Source organism: Micrasema longulum, unplaced genomic scaffold (assembly GCF_059751315.1).
Source record: "Micrasema longulum isolate JH-2025_06_02 unplaced genomic scaffold, ASM5975131v1 h1tg001310l, whole genome shotgun sequence".
NCBI classification, from domain to species: domain Eukaryota; kingdom Metazoa; phylum Arthropoda; class Insecta; order Trichoptera; family Brachycentridae; genus Micrasema; species Micrasema longulum.
The window spans coordinates 143,921-166,575 of record NW_028278497.1 but is presented as its reverse complement, the minus strand read 5'-3'; the positions used below and the strand labels follow the sequence as shown (position 1 = coordinate 166,575).

The following is a 22,655-nucleotide window of genomic DNA, read 5'->3' as shown; positions in this document are numbered from 1 at the left end:
AGTACTTACATAGCTATAATAGAGTAATAATGAATTAATAACAATGTCTGCTTTGTAATGACAAATGTATTCTTTATATTTGTTGTTACTATGTAAAATACTATATTATATTTTGACTGAATCATAATTAAATTCATTTTATTAGTCTGTCAAAATATAATATAGTATTTTACATAGTAACAACAAATATAAAGAATACATTTGTCATTACAAAGCAGACATTGTTATTAATTCATTATTACTCTATTATAGCTATGTAAGTACTCACCTAGAATTTGCATTCATAACTTACAAACCACAATACATTACTTATATTGACAGGCTGGAGAAAGTACAACATATTTTTTAAAACATTTGAATTTCTGATGCTTTCTTACATTTCGTGAGATTACTTAGCATTAGGTCTTATACGCATATATTATATGTAACTCATATAATATTTGTACTTTTATACAAATATGAACCAAACTTTTCTTCTTTAAATATCTCTTTGTAAAACAAAAGAACCAGAATTCACTTTACTTTACGTTTTCTTTAATATAAATATATAAACTTGTAATAATTGTAGTAACAATTTATACTGTAACATCAGAACTTAATATTGCTTACTATATATAAACTGTAAAGATTTCTTCTGAAAAAAATCAATTATTATACACTTACTTCTTACAGACACCATAATAGATACTTATAACTTTCATATGTAATAATATACATAACTACAAACTGTAAGTTCGAAACCAAAATGTCTTCAGCGTTTAACTAATAATTTATGTACCCCACAACACAGTATTGTATAACTTTTAACTCTTTAGGAATATCATCTGCTCCCTATCATACAAGTATATGTCCAACCTCTTTGAATCATAATTAAATTCATTTTATTAGTCTGTCAAAATATAATATAGTATTTTACATAGTAACAACAAACATAAAGAATACATTTGTCATTACAAAGCAGACATTGTAATCAATTCATTATTACTCTATTATAGCTATGTAAGTACTCACCTAGAATTTGCATCCATAATTTGGAATCCACAATACATTACTTATATTGACAGGCTGGAGAAAGTACAAAATATTTTTTTAATATATTTGAATTTCTGATGCTCTTTTACATTTCACTTGAAAGACTTTTATTCTTTCTTTTTTCACTGCTGGTTTTATATTTTTAAACTTATTTGAATTACTTTTAGAATAGCATTTAAAAATAATATATTGCTTTTTTTACCATTTGTTATTATTTTTTTAAGATGTTTTTTTAAATTAACTTAAATTTATTGTCTTTTTTTCTTTAAATATCTCTTTTTACAAAGAGATATTTAAAGAAGAAAAGTTTGGTTCATATTTGTATAAAGAACTAATATTTTATGAGTTATATGTATATATATGAGTATAAGACCTAATGCTAAACACGAAATCATTTTAGTATAGCATACTTGAGGATTTTTCATTATAATCCTAAATTTACATAAATATTATGTAATAGAAAATATATTATGTGATAAATAAACTACATTTCTCATGATCTAAAAAACGGAGAAGAATACATATAAAATTATAATACAAAATGGAATTACAATAATGTGTACATTCATAAGAGGTATTTAAAACATAATTTGCATCCAGGTAAAAATAGTTTGCTCATATTTATTAGTACATTTTTGTTTTTATGATCAGTATTATTCTGGGAAGTGTTCATTTCAGGGGAGTGTCTGCCTTCCTGGAGGTGGATCTGGTGAGTCCGAAGTAAGTACTGCTGTGGGTGAAGGTAGATTTCAGAAAGTCTTGTCTCCCGTCTGTTCTACATTGTATGGCGTTCTGGAATGGTCTTCTGTGGCAGTCAGTAAATATAAATACGTGGCTCGTGTTGAGAAGTTCTTTGTGGATTTGGAGGTTTTCTTTGGACTGTGGTGGATGCCTGGTGTTTGTCTGATGTCTGCGAGTCTGAGTCGTAGGTCGTTGACGAATGTCCCCTTGTCCTTGCATGTTGAGGCAGTGAAGAAATCGCTCGGGAGCCTAGTAATTTCTGCTGGCAAACATTTGAGTTCGACTCGCACAGCAAATCTAGTAGTACTATCGGGAGAGTATCTACCCTCTCACTACTTGTATCTTGATCTGCACTTGGGTGAAAATAATTTTGTAGTATGTACTTATTCTGAAAATAAAATTCACAATGAATATACAGGAAAGTTATTGCAACCTACCTTATGTATCTAAATAAGAACTTATTACTGGTGTTTATGGAGTTGCTATAAAACTAGTTTGAACTTGTCTCAAATATAAATGGGAGCTCATTTACATACCATATTATTTAATTGAATTCGGTGATAAGAATCCTGGAACAAATGTATTAATAAGTCCCAAGTATGTCTACATTTAATCGTTTTTCTGTGCCATAAGTTTACTCATTAAAAACAATGTTTTGAGTATGTCCAAATGTTTGCAGACAGGCTGGATTTCCTCCCTAGGGAGTTATCTAGTTCTAAATTTGTTGCAACAGAGAGGGATAACATTTTCGAGAAGGGAATATGGAAGTCTAGGCACTTACAGGGCTTATGCTCTGTCATAGGCTGGTTTAAGTAGGCATTTTACACATTGTAACATTCTCCATTCTGCCTATATTTTAACATCACATTTCCTCAACTCTTCCATCTGTTTTCTTTTGTGAAGTAAAAGACCTGAAACTTTTATCATTTGGGTGAGATTTATTCGCCTGAACCAATTCACCTACGACGCAAATTCAGTATTCCCTTCTCAAAAATGTTTTCCCTCTCAGTTGTAACATAAAATTGTTTATATTGGTGACTACTCTTTGGTGTTTGTAGCTTTCTAGAATAAATAAATGTAATAATTAATGCAGAAAAAATATTATAGTAATGTTCATACAAGAATTACATTGGTATACTTATTTGTATCCATCGACAAATTTGTTGTATTCATTTCATGTTCAAAGGGCATATTTTATTTAAAATTCATCAAACTTACTCTGTTAAGATTATGTTCCAGGCATTTTTCTTGGCTCTTTAATATTCATGGAGAACTCCTTATTTTAAATCACACCCATGTGACTTTTAATCTGAAATGTTGTGTGTTATTTCATAAAATGTCAACTTCAAAATAGGTTAGGATTTGGTAAGGTAACCTAATAAAAAGTTTGATAATGTCCTTACAAGACAAAATGCGTCACATTTTATACCCTTGTAAATAGAAAAAATAAAAGGATAATTGAATCCAATAAAAGCATTTTACTTTGGATACCTTACGAAATTTTAATATAGAATTCAACCAATTATCTGCAGACACAATAAATAGGTTAGGATTCCTTGGAATCTATTACGTATAAACAATGTTATAATAAATGTTTTGAATTAGAAAAATAACATTATGATAGATGCTTAGCTTTTTTCTTGTAGCTTATAAACATTTGTTCTGTTATTTTTATATGATTCTATTGTTATTTACATTTTAGTACATACCTGTTATTTCAAGCGTTGTCCCGATATTTCTTCACGAACTTTGTTTCAACTCGACTTTTTAATAGTCTTTGCCCTTCCATTACATAAATCGTCCTGATTTTTACAAAATTAATCAATATTTCGTCATTTTCAACATTCCGCACCACGTTTGCACTCATTTTGACAGCTAAACGGTCACCGCTTCGCGACAAAAACCGTTCGAAAACAGTTCGCACCGCTGTGACGGCCGTCCTGCAAATGGCGGCACCGTTGCTTCGACGTTACGTTCACGGTCAACGCTCTCTAGGAAACCAGCGCCATTGATTTACATAGTCAACGTTTTAATGACGTCATCCGCCGTCCCGTGACGGCTGCTTTGTGACGGTACCGCTGTCTTAGGAAACCATAGCTTAAGACGTCGCTTCCCATTAACGTATTTAGGAATTGTTTTTTACTTTTACGTAATGAGAAACATTAATATATTTTATATTTAATTTTTGTAAAACTGTATTTCAATGTTTTTATTCTGAATAAAAACTAGGTATGCATATAAAAGAAAAAAAGCCCGATTACAGCAACGGTAAAGCTAGGGTTTCCTAGGACAGCGGTGCCCGTATTTTAACGGCCGTAGTGAACGGTGATGCAGTGGACAGCCGTCGTAACGGTGACTTGAGAGTGGTTTTCTAGGAAAACGGTGTTATCAACACCATTTAACACCGTTTTCCTAGGAAACCACTCTCTAGTCGACGTCACGACGGCTGTCTACTGCATAAAGCTTGGGTTTCCTAGGAAAACGGTGCCGATATCTTAACGGCCGTACGAACGGTGATGCGGTGAACGGCCGCCGAAACGGTGACTAGAGAGTGGTTTCCTAGGAAAACGTTGTCATATCTGGCGGCCACGGCAGCTTATCTGTCAAAAATATGCCCTAGAATGCGATCTGTCATATTTGTCGTTATTTATGAATAGTTTGTCACAGTTTTATTTAATTTTAAACATTTTCGAAGGCATGCGACCTTCTCGTGCACGAAAATTGTATTAAAAAAAGAGTCAACTCTTTTTAAGATTTTTAAGACAGTGAATTCAAGGAGAAATACTGTTTTTCGAAGGAAAATATGAGGCGCATAATTACTCTAGTAAAACTCGATTTGGAAGGACACAAACGAGATGAGAAAATACCAGTAGAACTCCAGGGCCTATTTGCTATTCGGTACTGGGGTAGTAATGAGGTATGTAATGAATAATAATTTTGGCAATATGTAAGTATCGTTTCTGTCAATTCATTTGACAATTTTAAATACGTAAATGTTTAATGCCTATAGATATTAACTTTTGATAAATCTTCCAGATTCAAGACGACTCTGCTGATATACACGAATTTAGTCACCAAACTATTTCAACATCAACATCAATTGGCATGAAAAACACCGGACTATATTATAATGAAGCCAGTGTCCAGAACAAATCTAGTTATATCCGGCTTATTTTGTATGAGAGGATTTCTTAAAGTTATAGGTGCAATAGATTTTTTTTTAAATTTATTAATAACAAATTTAAATATAATATTAAATACAATTTTTTACATTAATCAATTACATATATTTACATTAACGTTTCCCATTACGTAAAAGAAATAAACAATTCTTGTGTACATAATCGGGAGTGACGTCTTATAATAGATTATTTTAGAATAACATAAATAAATTACAAAAAAGATATTAACGATGTTTTCAATCAGTGTTACATAAAGAAGAATTATAGATGTAATTTTTTACTTCTTTCTTAAATATATTGTATTCCTGACTGTACTTTTTATTATCTTTGTTCATTTCATTAAAGAAAAATATTCCTCTGTAAGTATAATGATGTTGTGCAGTAGTTGTTTTTAATTAATTTAATCCATCACAATAGATCTTCACAGGTTGCAGTGACGTCAGGAGTTTGTATACAAGGCCTACTTCACAATATCTTTGATATCCGATAATAATGCTATTAACAAAAAAGGCATTTGAATTGTTTCAAACAGATAAAATATTACTCCCTAGTTTACCTCACCCTTTAGATAATAGTAGAACTTTATTTTTCAAATTTGATCCTGTACTTACATTTAATTAAGTGTGTTTGCAATAATTGGATCAATTCAAAATAATCCTCATTTAAATGATTTCAGTATAATATTAGACGCTCAATTTCAACATTCGAAATTCATTAATGATCTTGAAAAAAAAACCTTGATCAAATTTGGGCACATGATATCATACAAAGTCCTATATCCAAGCAACATTCTAAAACAAAATGTATCCCTAGAGTTAAAAGTTTTTAATGAGAAAACAATTGGTGGGTTTAAAGTGCGTAGCGCCTAAAAATCCAGAACTGTTTGTAGAACCCGAGAGTACTCTAGATTTTAAAAGTATATTTTGTAGATGGTGGAAGATTGTAAATGGGTAAAGTGTATTTGAATTTCAGAGATTCAACAATCTTCACAAGGAACCCATTAGAGAAGATAGTGTAGATCATAAAAATTTTCTAAGAAACATGTCCCTTTGGTTAAAAACTTGGAGACTCTCAATACCTGAGAGTTAGTCTCTAGGTGTACAAAAATTTAAATCCCCCATTACTACATTGGATGCGTTTTCAATGTTGATCCTATATATATTTTCCATACATAAAGTAGAATATTTACTCTTGAGTAAATTTCAAAACGATAACTTAGAAGCGAGGTTCGGCTGTTATCGTCAAACGAGTGGAGCTTATTATTGTATTATTTATTTGCAAGTCTTAGAGAGTGAGAGAAAGCTTTGATTTAAATGTGCTGTAATATTGCTGGAGTTGAGTGAGGTTTTGGTAGGTATGTGAATATGAGAGTTAGTGTATATGAGTGTGAGGGTGGGTTTGTGGAAAGGGTGAGTGTGTGTTTGATACAAGGGGATAGAAACATCTTAAATTTATAATGTAAAAACAAATATATGATTTATAGTTTATATAATATATGTTTAGTCTCTCTGATTTGATGTTATATGTTAAACTTTTAAATAGTATTCCTTGAGTATGTTGGATTTATAGATAAATATTTGCAATTTGTAAAATATCATAATTACTTATAATCACATCTATATAATAACTAATTTTAGTTTATTTAATCCTGTAATTATTGTTATTAATATCATACTAAATGGGATATGATAAGGTTTGCTGACGATATTGCTATGGTTGCTGAAAGTGAAGAAGAACTGCAAGAGCCCTTACAACTATGGAAAGCATTCTTCAAAATAACTACAGTATGAAGATAAATAAAGACAAAACAAAGCTACTGACTGTAGGCCGAATGCAACACCAGATGAGAGTAGTGATGTCGGGAATACCACTAAAGAACACCAAGGAGTTTCTCTACCTCGGGAGCAAAATAACGTGGGACGGTTGGTCTAAGAGCGAGGTCGACAGCCGTATACATCAAGCTAGACTTGCATTTAATAAAAGGTCCAAAATAAAAGAATCAAATAATATAGACCTAAAACTAAGAATACTCCTAATCAAGACCTATTTATGGAGTATCTTGATGTATGGCTGCGAGACATGGTGCGTATCCGAAAGAGATAAACAGAGACTAGAGGCTTTTGAGATATGGTCCTATAGAAGACTACTAGGAATTTCCTGGAGAGACCACATTACAAATGAGGAGGTTCTCCAAAGAATCGAAGGTGGAAGGCACCTGCTCAGGACCTTGTCCGAAAGGCGAGCGAGATGGATCGGTCATGTAATACGTCAAGAAGGCCTGCATGTGCAATGGAGGGGATGACCGAGGGAACAAATTCTAGGGGATGCCCACGCCAAGAGTACCTGGAGGACCTATTAGAGGACGTGCGCTGCTCATCATATGTTGACTTTAAATGAGCCGCACAAGACAGGGAGGAATGGAGGAGAAGAATGAAAGGAATTGCTGCCAGCCAATCCCAGGATTGAGACCAGAGAAGAAGAAGATCATACTCAAATAATTTTAAAAAATACATTACATAATAATTTATAAAATAAAAGGTGTATGTTTTTGATTAAATAAAAATAATATATGCAATAACTACATTTTTATTTGTAACTGATCTTGGTGCGTTCTATTCCTTCACAGGGCCAATTTCTAGTGTTTTGGTGAACAAATAATGATATCCTGTAAACAGAAATAAGAGAAAGAAATATTTTTTTCTTTTATTTAGGAAACATTAAGTACTATTACATAGTTTTATAGTATGCAAAATTTTATGTAAATTATGTTTTTAATACCTCTTATGAATATACACATTATTGTTATTCCATTTTGTATTATAATTTTATATGTATTCTTCTCCTTTTTGTAAATCATGAGAAATGGAGTTTATACTCACATAATATATTCTCTATTGCATAATATTTATGTAAATTTAAGATCATAATGAAAAATTCTCAAACGATAACGATACTAAAACGATTTCTTGTTTAGCATTAGGTCTTATACCCATATATATGTAACTAATATAATATTTGTACTTTTATACAAATATGAACTAAACTTTTCTTTTTTAAATATCTCTTTGTAAAACAAAAGAACCAGAATTCACTTTACTTTATGTTTTCTTTAATATTCATTTATGAACTTGTAAATATTATAGTAACAATTTATACTGGAACATCAGAACTTAATATTGCTTACCATATATAAACTCTACAGATTTCTTCTGAAAAATTACAATCATTATACACTTACTTCTTACAGACACCATAATATATACTTATAACTTTCATATGTAATAATATACATAACTAATTATTCTTTTCTCACTTAAAATTCTTATCTATTTTTTATTTTTTTGTCACATTTAATGTTTATATCTTTTTAATTTATGAAAACTTTATTGGTCTTTTTATGTTAAAAAGTTGTTGTTTTTAATACTTATTTTTTATTTTTTTTAAAAAAGAAATATTTGCGTTCTTATGATTTACCCAAATATTTAATAAAATAAAATAAATAAATAAACTACAAACTGTAAGTTCGAAACCAAAATGTCTTCAGCGTTTAACTAATAATTTATGTACCTCACAACACAGTATTGTATAACTTTTAATTCTTTAGGAATATCATCTGCTCCATATCATACAAGTATATGTCCAACCTCTTTGAATCATAATTAAATTCATTTTATTAGTCTGTCAAAATATAATATAGTATTTTACATAGTAACAACAAATATAAAGAATACATTTGTCATTACAAAGCAGACATTGTTATTAATTCATTATTACTCTATTATAGCTATGTAAGTACTCACCTAGAATTTGCATTCATAACTTACAAACCACAAAACATTACTTATATTGACAGGCTGGAGAAAGTACAACATATTTTTTAAAACATTTGAATTTCTGATGCTTTCTTACATTTCGTGAGATTACTTAGCATTAGGTCTTATACGCATATATTATATGTAACTCATATAATATTTGTACTTTTATACAAATATGAACCAAACTTTTCTTCTTTAAATATCTCTTTGTAAAACAAAAGAACCAGAATTCACTTTACTTTACGTTTTCTTTAATATACATATATAAACTTGTAATAATTGTAGTAACAATTTATACTGGAACATCAGAACTTAATATTGCTTACTATATATAAACTGTACAGATTTCTTCTGAAAAATTACAATTATTATACACTTACTTCTTACAGACACCATAATATATACTTATAACTTCCATATGTAATAATATACATAACTACAAACTGTAAGTTCGAAACCAAAATGTCTTCAGCGTTTAACTAATAATTTATGTACCCCACAACACAGTATTGTATAACTTTTAACTCTTTAGGAATATCATCTGCTCCTTATCATACAAGTATATATCCAACCTCTTTGAATCATAATTAAATTCATTTTATTAGTCTGTCAAAATATAATATAGTATTTTACATAGTAACAACAAACATAAAGAATACATTTGTCATTACAAAGCAGACATTGTAATCAATTCATTATTACTCTATTATAGCTATGTAAGTACTCACCTAGAATTTACATCCATAATTTGGAATCCACAATACATTACTTATATTGACAGGCTGGAGAAAGTACAAAATATTTTTTTAATATATTTGAATTTCTGATGCTCTTTTACATTTCACTTGAAAGACTTTTATTCTTTCTTTTTTCACTGCTGGTTTTATATTTTTAAACTTATTTGAATTACTTTTAGAATAGCATTTAAAAATAATATATTGCTTTTTTTACCATAATATGTTATTATTTTTTTAAGATGTTTTTTTAAATTAACTTAAATTTATTGTCTTTTTTTCTTTAAATATCTCTTTTTACAAAGAGATATTTAAAGAAGAAAAGTTTGGTTCATATTTGTATAAAGAACTAATATTTTATGAGTTATATGTATATATATGAGTATAAGACCTAATGCTAAACACGAAATCATTTTAGTATAGCATACTTGAGGATTTTTCATTATAATCCTAAATTTACATAAATATTATGTAATAGAAAATATATTATGTGAGTATAAACTACATTTCTCATGATATAAAAAACGGAGAAGAATACATATAAAATTATAATACAAAATGGAATTACAATAATGTGTACATTCATAAGAGGTATTTAAAACATAATTTGCATCCAGGTAAAAATAGTTTGCTCATATTTATTAGTACATTTTTGTTTTTATGATCAGTATTATTCTGGGAAGTGTTCATTTCAGGGGAGTGTCTGCCTTCCTGGAGGTGGATCTGGTGAGTCCGAAGTAAGTACTGCTGTGGGTATGGTGTCATTGGATTTTTCCATCACAATAGTGAAGGTAGATTTCAGAAAGTCTTGTCTCCCGTCTATTCTACATTGTATGGCGTTCTGGAATGGTCTTCTGTGGCAGTCAGTAGATATAAATACGTGGCTCGTGTTGAGAAGTTCTTTGTGGATAAAGGTTTTCTTTGGACTGTGGTGGATGCCTGGTGTTTGTCTGATGTCTGCGAGTCTGAGTCGTAGGTCGTTGACGAATGTCCCCTTGTCCTTGCATGTTGAGGCAGTGAAGAAATCGCTCGGAAGCCTAGTAATTTCTGCTGGCAAACATTTGAGTTCGACTCGCACAGCAAATCTAGTAGTACTATCGGGAGAGTATCTACCCTCTCACTACTCATATCTTGATCTGCACTTGGGTGAAAATAATTTTGTAGTATGTACTTATTCTGAAAATAAAATTCACAATGAATATACAGGAAAGTTATTGCAACCTACCTTATGTATCTAAATAAGAACTTATTACTGGTGTTTATGGAGTTGCTATAAAACTAGTTTGAACTTGTCTCAAATATAAATGGGAGCTCATTTACATACCATATTATTTAATTGAATTCGGTGATAAGAATCCTGGAACAAATGTATTAATAAGTCCCAAGTATGTCTATATTTAATCGTTTTTCTGTGCCATTAGTTTACTCATTAAAAACAATGTTTTGAGTATGTCCAATGTTTGCAGACAGGCTGGATTTCCTCCCTAGGGAGTTATCTAGTTCTAAATTTGTTGCAACAGAGAGGGAAAACATTTTCGAGAAGGGAATATGGAAGTCTAGGCACTTACAGGGCTTATGCTCTGTCATAGGCTGGTTTAAGTAGGCATTTTACACATTGTAACATTCTCCATTCTGCCTATGTTTTAACATCACATTTCCTCAACTCTTCCATCTGTTTTCTTTTGTGAAGTCAAAGAGCTGAAACTTTTATCATTTGGGTGAGATTTATTCGCCTGAACCAATTCACCTACGACGCAAATTCAGTATTCCCTTCTCAAAAATGTTTTCCCTCTCAGTTGTAACAAAAATTGTTTATGTTGGTGACTACTCTTTGGTGTTTGTAGCTTTCTAGAATAAATAAATGTAATAATTAATGCAGAAAAAATATTATAGTAATGTTCATACAAGAATTACATTGGTATACTTATTTGTATCCATCGACAAATTTGTTGTATTCATTTCATGTTCAAAGGGCATATTTTATTTAAAATTCATCAAACTTACTCTGTTAAGATTATGTTCCAGGCATTTTTCTTGGCTCTTTAATATTCATGGAGAACTCCTTATTTTAAATCACACCCATGTGACTTTTAATCTGAAATGTTGTGTGTTATTTCATAAAATGTCAACTTCAAAATAGGTTAGGATTTGGTAAGGTAACCTAATAAAAAGTTTGATAATGTCCTTACAAGACAAAATGCGTCACATTTTACACCCTTGTAAATAAAAAAAATAAAAGGATAATTGAATCCAATAAAAGCATTTTACTTTGGATACCTTACGAAATTTTAATATAGAATTCAACCAATTATCTGCAGACACAATAAATAGGTTAGGATTCCTTGGAATCTATTACGTATAAACAATGTTATAATACATGTTTTGAATTAGAAAAATAACATTATGATAGATGCTTAACTTTTTTCTTGTAGCTTATAAACATTTGCTCTGTTATTTTTATATGATTCTATTGTTATTTACATTTTAGTACATACCTGATATTTCAAGCGTTGTCCCGATATTTCTTCACGAACTTTGTTTCAACTCGACTTTTTAATAGTCTTTGCCTTTCCATTACATAAATCGTCATGATTTTTACAAAATTAATCAATATTTCGACATTTTCAACATTCCGCACCACGTTTGCACTCATTTTGACAGCCAAACGGTCACCGCTTCGCGACAAAAACCGTTCGAAAACAGTTCGCACCGCTGTGACGGCCGTCCTGCAAATGGCGGCACCGTTGCTTCGACGTTACGTTCACGGTCAACGCTCTCTAGGAAACCAGCGCCATTGATTTACATAGTCAACGTTTTAATGACGTCATCCGCCGTCCCGTGACGGCCGCTTTGTGACGGTACCGCTGTCTTAGGAAACCATAGCTTTACCGTTCACTACGGCCGTTAAAATACGGGCACCGCTGTCCTAGGAAACCCTAGCTTTAAGCTTCTTTTATAGAAAACCGGCCTTATCTGATGATTGAGGTAATCCGAAAAGTCGGATAATGAAACCACCCTTAACATTAGAAAAAGTCAAAGCTTAGATAAGGTTTTATTGATATGGTACGAGCCAACTGAATTTATGTCATTGGGTGTATTTTAGAAGCCCAAATAAACATTAAAACTAACCAATGATAGGTCATAAAATCTGTAAATACCAATATTCCCATATTTAATAACTGCGCTAAAAGTAAGAATGAAGTTGCGGCAAAAGTTCTTTTACTTCTACTAAAAATCAACCGGATAAAGAACAGAAATAACAAAATATATAATGTACAGAGTGATAACTTAATCAGCAAAGATAGGTCATAATTTATGTAAATGTTTGAACATCCATCCTCTTTGTCGAAAAATTAATTATCATTGCAGTATCAATCAATGATACATTACATTACAAAATGCCGAACACTCCTCTGGTGGAACGGAAGGCCTGTTGACTACTGCCAACAGGCCGGCTTCTCCTGAAGAGTTTTAAGTGGTTTCCTCTCCACGTGAGCAAATGCTGAGAAGTTTCTGATGAGCCCACATTAGTATATCCCTACTGATCCCAATAGTTTAGATAAATTTTAAGATATTTAATTGCAGAAAAATCCACTTTTTGAAATATAAACCTTGTATATTATAAGCAAGGTAAATAATAAAGCAACTCCAATATAAAAAAAATATATCAAAAAATAAAAAAAATCAATGATACATTAAAAAAAAAAACTTATTTATCTAGAAAACATGGAGCTTTTGGAAAAATTCATTTCGGAACAGCATACAATAATATTTTTTTATTGACGAATTAAACGATAATATTATTTACAAAAGAAGAATTAAATTTTTGACATAAGTATTATAAATGAACATTTTTAAAATTTTAAATAGGTAAAATGTTTTTTTTAAATTTAGGCTTAAAAAGTATTGAAAATTACATAAATATACAATCACATTAGGTATCTGAATCAACTAAAGCAATATTACTTATTTGAAGTACTTCAGTAAAAAATGTATATTAAATTAATACGTCCGGTTTTGTATTTCGAAATAGATACTTTAATCCTTAAAAAAAGGTTGCATAATTATTTTCGTTTATAGTTAATCCAAAGTTTTCAATTTTGAGGCCATTAACAAATTTATTGAAAATTTCACATGATAAAAATTGGTAATTAAGTTTTGGTAGAGCGGGGTTCGAACTACACATATCTTACCCGTGAGCTGACAACACTACCACGGAACTGCAACGCGATTTGATTGGTTATTATTTATTAATTAATTTAGTTTGAATCCTGAATTAGAGCACACATGAACATATTCTTATGAATACATATGGCCATTTATTTATTTATAAATTTTTTGACACACATTTAATTTTAAAATATTTTTTAGCTCATTATTGTTTTTTCAATAAACCATTTTTTTACTGCTTCATAAAATAGACTTTGAGAATTTTATAATTTGTGACTTTGCATTTTTTCTAAATGGGGGGTCTGATTTTTATCCTTTCTCTGGTATCATGATCATATTCAAGTTGAATTTTTTTTTCCAATAATTCTGTGTTTTGTACGTAACATTTAAGTAACGTTTAAGTACATGAACATATTGAATCATACAATTTTATACGAAAATTGAAAACAAAGATTAAGAAAATAAAAATATATAAAAAAATACACCATACTATGAATAGAGGTGAGAGGATGGGAAGGAAATATGAAGGATAAAAGAACAATATTTGAGTTTGTCCAAATTTTCGTAGACAAAAGACTGGATTTCACCCCCTCGGGGTTCATTAAGATTAGCAAATTTCAACAGGGATGGAGAATACCTTAAATAAGGGAATATGGAAGTCAAGGCATTTACAAGGCTTATGACCTGTCATTGGCTGGTTTAAGTGGCCACTTTACACACTGTGTTACACAGTATAGGGTATTCTCCATCCCTGTTGTAATTTGTTAAATAAAGGAACAACTTAAACATTTAGATAGTGACATTTCAATCTTGACTTAAATGTAAATAAATAAGAGGCGTCTCTAACATTAGTGGGTAGATTATTCCATAATCGAGAAAATACTACTGTGAAAGAGGAGACAAAAAATTAGAGCGATGAAAGGGTATTAAAAGGGTTCTCTCGTTACTAGAACATATGCGTCATAATTATTTTTTACCCCTGATTCGAGAGACGGGGGTGTTAAATTGTGGTACTTAATATGTAAGGAAGTAAAGGAACCCTCTCAGATTTCTCGTAAAATGATAGCCTAGCCTTATTCTCAAGAGTTTTCCATAATACTCGTATAATATTACGCAACATGAATTTTGCCACTGTAATTATGTAAATTTGAAAAAAAAACTATTTTATGTAATGGCGATAAATCATATAAATAATTTAATGAGTAGTTGCGTTGATTTAGATATTGATGTCATATCGACCCCCTCAGGAAAATTTTCCGAATTCGTCTGTATTTTTTAAATAATTTTTATGTTGTAAATAATGGAAAAGATATTTAGATTGCGTTTCCTTGCTATTTCAGGACACAGTATGGCCCCAGAATATTGGCTCAACTCACACAGAAGCCTATCCCTTTCGTTGCTGTGCCTGTTTGCTGCCTCTCTTCAAGTCACAAGTGGTAAGCTTAAATTTTTTAAACCTGATTCCCAAATGTTTAGTAATAATTGGCTCCGAGGCAACGTCTCTCAAAAAAGAAATACAAAGATATAAGTTGTATTACGATTGCTATGACATATTCGCGAATCATCTATCAACTTTTCGTCTTATTAAATATCTATATTTAATATTGTCATATTATATATGTGTATCATCGGCAACTGAATCACAAACCATGATTTAACAAAAGTGACAATATTTAACAATAGGCTATTTTCAACTTTTCCTTTTAAACCGGGGCTGTCCAAAGTACGGCCTGCAGGTCACATGCGGCCCGCGCTTATTTTTGAACGACCCGCGACGTGTTTTTGATCTACCGCAAATACGAAAATTTTCCTTTTAAAAAAAATAAATATTTTAATGGCATCTCAAATAAATTAATGAAATATTTATTCATATGGCAACAAGTTTTCTATCACCATTATTAAGGTAATTTCAGAATAGGGAAATATCACATTTTTAAACATTTTTAAAGTAATAAAGGTCTATAAAATACTTTCCAGAAAAATTTTTTTTTTGCTAATTATTAGTAGGGTAGACTGGGTATGGTTGTGGCAATTTTGATTTGATCGCCCATAACTTTGTGTGTATGCCAATTAGCTGAAAGGAAGGAGTGGTAAAGTGTACATGTTTCTACGTATAAATACTAAAATTCTATCACTAAATATAATGGTTGACTCATAGGAGCAAATTAGATAAAAAAAGAAAAAGATGTCACAACTGACCACACCCCAGGGGCGGTTGTAACAGTGCCCAACGCACTCCTTGACAACAACCGCCATGACAATGCAAAATACTTTACGTACAAAGTAATAACAGCTATTTAACTATTAATTATCGGGTTGTGGTCCTGTGGCTAGTGTCTTGGACTCGCGGACCAAAGGTCCGTGGTTCATATCCCACTCTACCCCAACTCAATTCCTATTTTCTAATAGTGAGTTATTTACAACTCGTTGAAAATGGCCCTCAAAGTTTAATATTTGGGTAAATCATACGAACGCAAATATTTATTTTTATCAAAAAAAAAAAACATTTGTTAAACTTAAAACAATGATAAACACTCATTACTTTATCTGTACATATATAACAACAATTATTAAAAGAAATCGAATGAAAATACTTACTTTTTACTGCAAAAAACGTAATGTAGGCCTATGCAGACGTTAGCGCGATGGCTGACGCAATTTTGCGGAAAACGTTCAGACGGTTACGCCGTTCTTCACTCTCCTTGGACCCTTTCCGCTATTCCTTATAGTTACACTAATACGACGACTGTCACAATCGTACCCAATCTACCCTAGCATAAAAGATATTTTTTAATTCGTAATTTTGAATTTTCGCAAAAACGGTTATTCCTTCGGCCACCCGTCTAATACGTCACGATTCATATTTATTTGTTCCTAGCCATTGAATTTTGTTAAGAACATTATCACAAATCTTGACGTCACAACAATCAAGGCCAAACACGTTGCGTTTTTCTACGAACGTAATTTATTGAATTTCTTTTTTACATTTACATTTCTCCACAATATTCATATTGCTTTTGAAAATACAATTGATTAATCTCAATTCGTCTTATATATTTTAATCGGTATTCGTAGTATGTGATATTTCCCTATTGTGTATTTGTTTCTCCAAACTAACGAATCTTGGCCTTAAAATGGAGTCGATGGTGGACAGTACCTATCTTTGTGAAAATGCGTATTCACTATGAATTTTATAAAATCTAAATAAATATCTTCACTGACAAATAAGTTACTTACACACGCACTGCGTCTGGCAACAACTAGTATTCATGTTAATTTGACAGAAGTGTAAAAAAATTAAATAATTAAGAAGTAATAAAATTAATTAAATTGTGAAAAATTGTCTAATTATTTTTAGTTTTTATTCAAAAAGATGAAGTGGCCCTCCAATCTATTTTGTTATTCGGATTGGTCCGGGATCGAATCTGGTTTTAACAGCCCTGTTTTAATAAAACTAAATATTACAATATAATTTTTTCCGACGTCTTAAAATTTTTCTACAAATGTTTAAAATATGCATATTTTGTATTATCTAAAAAGCAGATGTTTCTTGCCCAGTGGGATAAACGTGTTACGTTACTTTAATGTTTGTTAGAAGCGCACTCGGCGGGCATGACGTGTGTCGTCAAAATGACGTGACGCCAACTGTGAGTTGTTTTGTACGCGTTCGTTTTTAAACCCGAAAATTATAAATGAAAACTAGTTTTTTATGCATTTGATAGTTCTATCATTAGATCGTTAAAATCAATTTAAATATTTTATGTTTTTTCAACGTTATTCCCGATTTGTGAAAACACCATATTATATTAATATTTTTAATATTATAAGGTACGAAATCGTAAACTATGAAACTAAATAAGCAACATATTTTTAATATTACATGCTACAAAATTGTAAAATATGATACTAAATAAGCAATATAGACACATTGAATAGAATTAACATAATTTAGTAAAAAACTGATGATATTAAAATATATGATTTGACATTATAGCAGGCAACGGTAAAAAAATAAAGTTATTCCATTTTCGATAAAGAAATGTTATTATTTTAGTTTGAGCGAAGCCGATGGGAAAACCCAAAGGGCTTTAAAATGGTTTTAGTGTAAGCGGCGCAAGAGTTTCCACTGTTGGTAATTAAAAAGTATACTGTGGTAATTTATTTGAAAACCAAGCTTTGATAAGGAGATTTAAAGGAAGAGGAAATTAAAAAAGGTTTCTACACAACACTGCTTCCGCAGCGCTGGGTTGAGTAGGTCTCTTACGTACCACGGGATATTTCCAATTGTTCTGGCGGGTTTTCTAAGGACGCCATATTTCGTCTTCTGGGAATAAATATCGAGAAAATCAAAGCAGCTTTCATCTACCTGGCAATATAGGGAATGAATTGTTATTTTTCTCTTTGGAAATAATAATCAGGCTTCGTCATGTACTATGGGTATAATACCGATGTGAAGAATGTATAAAACACAATAAGTATTCGATACGTCTTTATTTGCGCAGAAAAATTTAATATTTATCGACATAAATGAGATTTCATCGAAAATATTTCATTTTAATTTATGTACGATTCAATCTTTCTCAATCACAGAGATAAAAATTGACAAGCTTTATCAATGATTTATTTTTTTAACTACTCCTACTATTACTACCCCGCCATTTTCCCATAGGGGTAGGCAGAGAGAATGGACCGCCACACACGTCTATCCTGGCAAATATTCCTAGCTTCTTCCACATTTATACATCTTGTCATACATGCCCGTCGGTTCTGTCTGCTTTTGACATGACCAGACTTAAGATTTTTTATATCTGATCATGCCACGTCTTCATTGGTCGTCCTCGTTTCACATTGCCATTCATTTTCGCCATATATACTTGTTTTACCATTCTTCCATCGTCCATTCGTTTTACATGACCAAACCATCTCAGAGACCCTTTTTTAATTTTATCAATTATAATTGACTCAGATTTACACTCTCGCCTGATTCCATCATTTGTAACCCTGAATTACATTTATTTCCCACACATTCGTCGAAGAGATCACATTTCAACCGCGTTAACTCGGCGTTTATCCTTTCTCTTCCAGTTCAAAATTTCACCTCCATACATAAGTTTTGGGACTAAAACTCCGCTGTGCACTGATTTTTAAAATATTTATTATAATAAACTCTAGAAACTCTTGCAAATATTTCTTGAAAAATGTTTTTGTTTTTAAATTCAAATAATAGTAAATATCTTTGGTGAGTCCTGTAAATATAATTCACATTTGCATTTAAAAATAAATTTGTGAAAGCGGACAGTAAATTAATTCTCCGAACTGATCATGTGAGCTAGTGGAAGAAGCCAACAATCTATTAGAAATGAACTCAGACCAGAGAAAATCAACATGTAATTACAATGACTAACCTGATGTTGAGTCATCTTCCTTATCGGCGATCAGTTCACGCTGTCAGAGAAATTGGTGTTCAGAACACTGGAGGTACACAATTTCTTCTGGAGGAGGCGGATGATGAAGAACGGCGATGGATGATGATCAGTTTGCGGCGTTGTGCGAGTTAAGGCAAAGTTAAAAATTAAACGGCCGAAAAAGCAACGAGAAAGCCAAACAGTGTAGCCAAACCAAAAATGTCTCGTCAGGCCTAGAAACCCAACAAAACCAAAATTAGTCAATATCTACTTCCATATGATTCTTCTGCCTAAAATACATAGAAACGAATTATCGGCTCAACCAATCTTTATTGATAGAAGATATCAGAAATATTTATTAATTAAAGTCATAATCTTCATGGCCCTTTCCGCAGCAAGTGGTGCATACGACGTCTTACGTTTCAGGTGCCAGTCCAGAAAGAACAAATTTTGCATTTAACTACCTTAAAAATCAACCACCAATCAAAACAATCACCCTACTAGGCATCAAACCCAGGACCTCAAAAATGGTGGGCGATCGCGCCAACCACTATACAACAAGGTAGAATCTCCGTTTTATATTCTTGGTCAGAGTTTTTTGACTGAGAGCAGCTATAGAGAGTTGGAAACGTCAGCTTAGTTAAAACCTTTTTTTAAATAAATTTTAAATTAGTAAATAAAACAAAATAAATTTATAAATTACAGAGAAAATTCTTGAATGAAATTAACAAATGAAATAAAAAATGCAGTCAGGAATATTTTTTTTTTTGAATGAATAACCCGCTAAGCCTTTATTTTGAGGCTTGTCAGCAGGTGAGATAGTGGGGATATGGAAGGAGGTAAAAAAAAATACACCACAGCACCCAGACTAATTGAGAAAAAAATATTTTTTGGATTTTTTTCTTGCAACTGGCGGGAATCGAACCCGCGACGCCAGTTTCACAGAGGGCCATCTAACCAACTTTAATTCGAAAGTTCATTCAAATGCAAAATTATTTTTGTGGAACATTGATTGAAAATCTGAACTTATATTTTTTTGGTAATTTATGTTGTATACTGAAAATATTTACTTTTAAAAATAAAATAAATAGATTATTGAAAGACGTCATTCTCCATTATGTACATAAGAATTGTTTTTTCTTTTACGTAATGGAAAACGTTGATGTAAATATAACGTACCGAAGAATTTCAAATATCCGAACTCCGACTATTCGAATCGCTGATTATCCGAATTGAATATCCGAGTGTGACCACATCTAAATTCTCACTGTCAAGCGGATGTGCGACTTGGCTGCCCGAAAACAGATGATGACAGTCAAACAGCTTAATTTGACCGAGATGTTCAACAAGAAATGACTTGCATTTACAGTACGGTACGTACTAATGTACAGCACTTGTAACTACGCTTAACATGTGAAAAGGTTGCCTTTTTATTTAATTAATTCAAAGCTATTTTTATTTAAAAATACTTGTTTCTCCCATTTTAAACATAGGTACATACAACAATTAATTAAAATAGGCCCTTTTCTCAGAAAAAATCCTACTATCCGAATGGGATTCGGTCCCAATTAAATCGGATAGTTGGAGTTCTACTGTATTAAATTTATATTTAAAAAATATTTAGTTGTAATATTACATACTTGTATTTTTTTCTTGATAAACTAAAAAAAAGTCAATTATTATGATAAAATTATAAATAAACTTATCAATGAAACTTCTTGGTTTAGTTTTACTTTTTATTATTTTGACCAACGAGCGCTTTTGCCTAAGTAGGCATCTTCAAGCCTTGAAGTCCTGAAGATTCCCACTTAGGCGAAAGCGCTCGTTGGTCAAAATAATAAAAAGTAAAACTAAACCAAGAAGTTTCATTGATAAGTTTATTTGAAATTTTATCACAATCATTAACTATGGAGTTTTATCAAGAAATATCAACAAAAAACATCAATATTATAAAAAAAAGTCATTATTTAAATATTTTAATACAAAATTCCTTTGAATTTTTCTTGTCAGCGTATTTGAATTTTCTTGTCGAAATTTTGGATATTTTAAGTGTAAAGCCTAACAAAAATTGTGTCCTCTGTTAGTGCTATTACATGAATTTAGTAACCACGAAACATAATAAAATGTTATGGACTGACATAAAGATTTCATAAGACCCTCCCGGAATTAATTTTTCTACGGAACCTCGAACTACAACCGCGAAAATTGAGTACGACTATTTATTGTTGTATAAATAGATAATAAGTTACAATCTTTCAGCGGGAATTCTGTTGAAGAAATGGCGAACATTGTAGGGCATAGCACATCTACCCTTCTACGTCACATCCGAGCCCTCCCTTCCCCGCCGCCCTGTAGCAGATCAATAATATTCCATCCCTTAAGACGACAAGCTAGTGAATAGATGACTGGCGAAGATTTTTACCCATCTTAATAGCAAACATTATTTTATCGTAATAATAAATGCCATACGTCATACTTAAAAAATAATATTCTAGATCGCGTGTTCATGTACGGATTTATATTTATAATAAATATGCATTTTTATACGGTCAGGCGTGGCGGTGTACTGCGAACCAGTTTATAAAATTATTCAATAGGACATTCGCAAAAGCATTAAATTTAATATGCAATGCCATTTTATTTAAAAAAAAAAGGATTTTTTTACTACTGTGGAAAGTTGTAGAGTTAAAAAACATGAAATAAAAATTTATCAACAATATTTTAAGTATGTCCAAATTTTTGCTGACAGGCTGGGTCTCCTCCCTGGAAGTTATTTAGATCTAAATTTGTTGCAACAGAAAGGGAAAAAGATTTTCAAGATGGGAATATGGAAGTCTAGGCATTTACAGGGCTCATGACCTGACTTTGGCTGGTTTAAGTGGCCACTTTCACACTGTGTAACATTCACCATTCTACATTAATTAATATTATAGAAAAGTGTTGATTTCAAAACGGATTTTAGAAAAACCAAAGTTTATATTATATCCGTAGTTCATACGAAATGAATTATATTTTACCAAAAAAAAAAGTGTTTTGAAATTTTTCAAATGACGCTGAAAAATTAAGAAATATAAAACCTGTTATTTTGTAAGCGAAAGTGAAAAGTTTTTTTTTAAATGACGAGAAAAATATTGTGTTCGCATTTATTTTTGCTTAAAAATAAAGCAACCAGAACACACCTTTTTAAGGAAATAATGAAGATAAATTTAATTATGTCTGCAGTTTCTTTTCTTCATTTATTAATTATCTAAACTTTTCGATGCTGAAAAATCTGGCCACTTTTTGATTGCTACATAAACGAATTCTGTCAACATTTTTACTTTTTTATTGTTGATTTATGGCGGGAAAGCTAATCTTTAAAGAAGGAAAAGTACTTACAAGAAATTAATATAAAAATCAAGATATAATCATTTGGAAATTTTATGCGGGTCGATAGTACGAAATTCTAGGGAACAGTTAAGGAAAAAAACATTGTAAAAGGAAGACGTATCTCCTTAAAAACTTAAATTATCGGTATTACTGAAGCCTCAAATATTGATTTTGAGTTGGGGGCAAAATTATATTTCTGATGATGAT

At 31.2% G+C, this 22,655-nt stretch overlaps 1 protein-coding gene and 3 long non-coding RNA genes across 9 annotated transcripts in view; 2 read left to right on the top strand and 2 right to left on the bottom strand.

The window, feature by feature from the left end:
* The window catches only part of LOC148275965 (dorsal-ventral patterning protein tolloid-like), a gene marked incomplete at its 3' end in the record, with an annotated part of 231,950 nt that overhangs the window by 67,854 nt on the left and 141,441 nt on the right, over positions 1 to 22,655 (top strand). Inside the window, exon 3 of the mRNA XM_088234965.1 lies at positions 15,015 to 15,110. Within this exon, the coding sequence (XP_088091091.1) occupies positions 15,023 to 15,110 (88 nt within the window). The remainder of the gene's footprint in view (positions 1 to 15,014; positions 15,111 to 22,655) is intronic.
* Positions 1,370 to 3,869, bottom strand: LOC148275968 (uncharacterized). 6 transcript variants are annotated; one of them, XR_015823903.1, is made up of 4 exons: positions 3,483 to 3,869; positions 2,992 to 3,082; positions 2,555 to 2,835; positions 1,518 to 2,121 (listed from the first exon to the last, which is right to left on the bottom strand). It is a non-coding gene; the product is annotated as an uncharacterized LOC148275968 (long non-coding RNA). The 6 variants fall into 6 exon arrangements; XR_015823902.1 differs by having other exon boundaries at positions 1,518 to 2,161; positions 2,555 to 2,690; XR_015823905.1 differs by lacking the exon at positions 2,555 to 2,835 and adding an exon at positions 2,310 to 2,342 and having other exon boundaries at positions 1,518 to 2,161.
* LOC148275967 (uncharacterized) lies at positions 4,232 to 7,596 on the top strand. Its single transcript, XR_015823899.1, has 2 exons — positions 4,232 to 4,690; positions 4,810 to 7,596. It is a non-coding gene; the product is annotated as an uncharacterized LOC148275967 (long non-coding RNA).
* On the bottom strand, positions 10,035 to 12,365 carry LOC148275966 (uncharacterized). The gene is made up of 3 exons (XR_015823898.1): positions 12,000 to 12,365; positions 11,509 to 11,599; positions 10,035 to 10,680 (listed from the first exon to the last, which is right to left on the bottom strand). It is a non-coding gene; the product is annotated as an uncharacterized LOC148275966 (long non-coding RNA).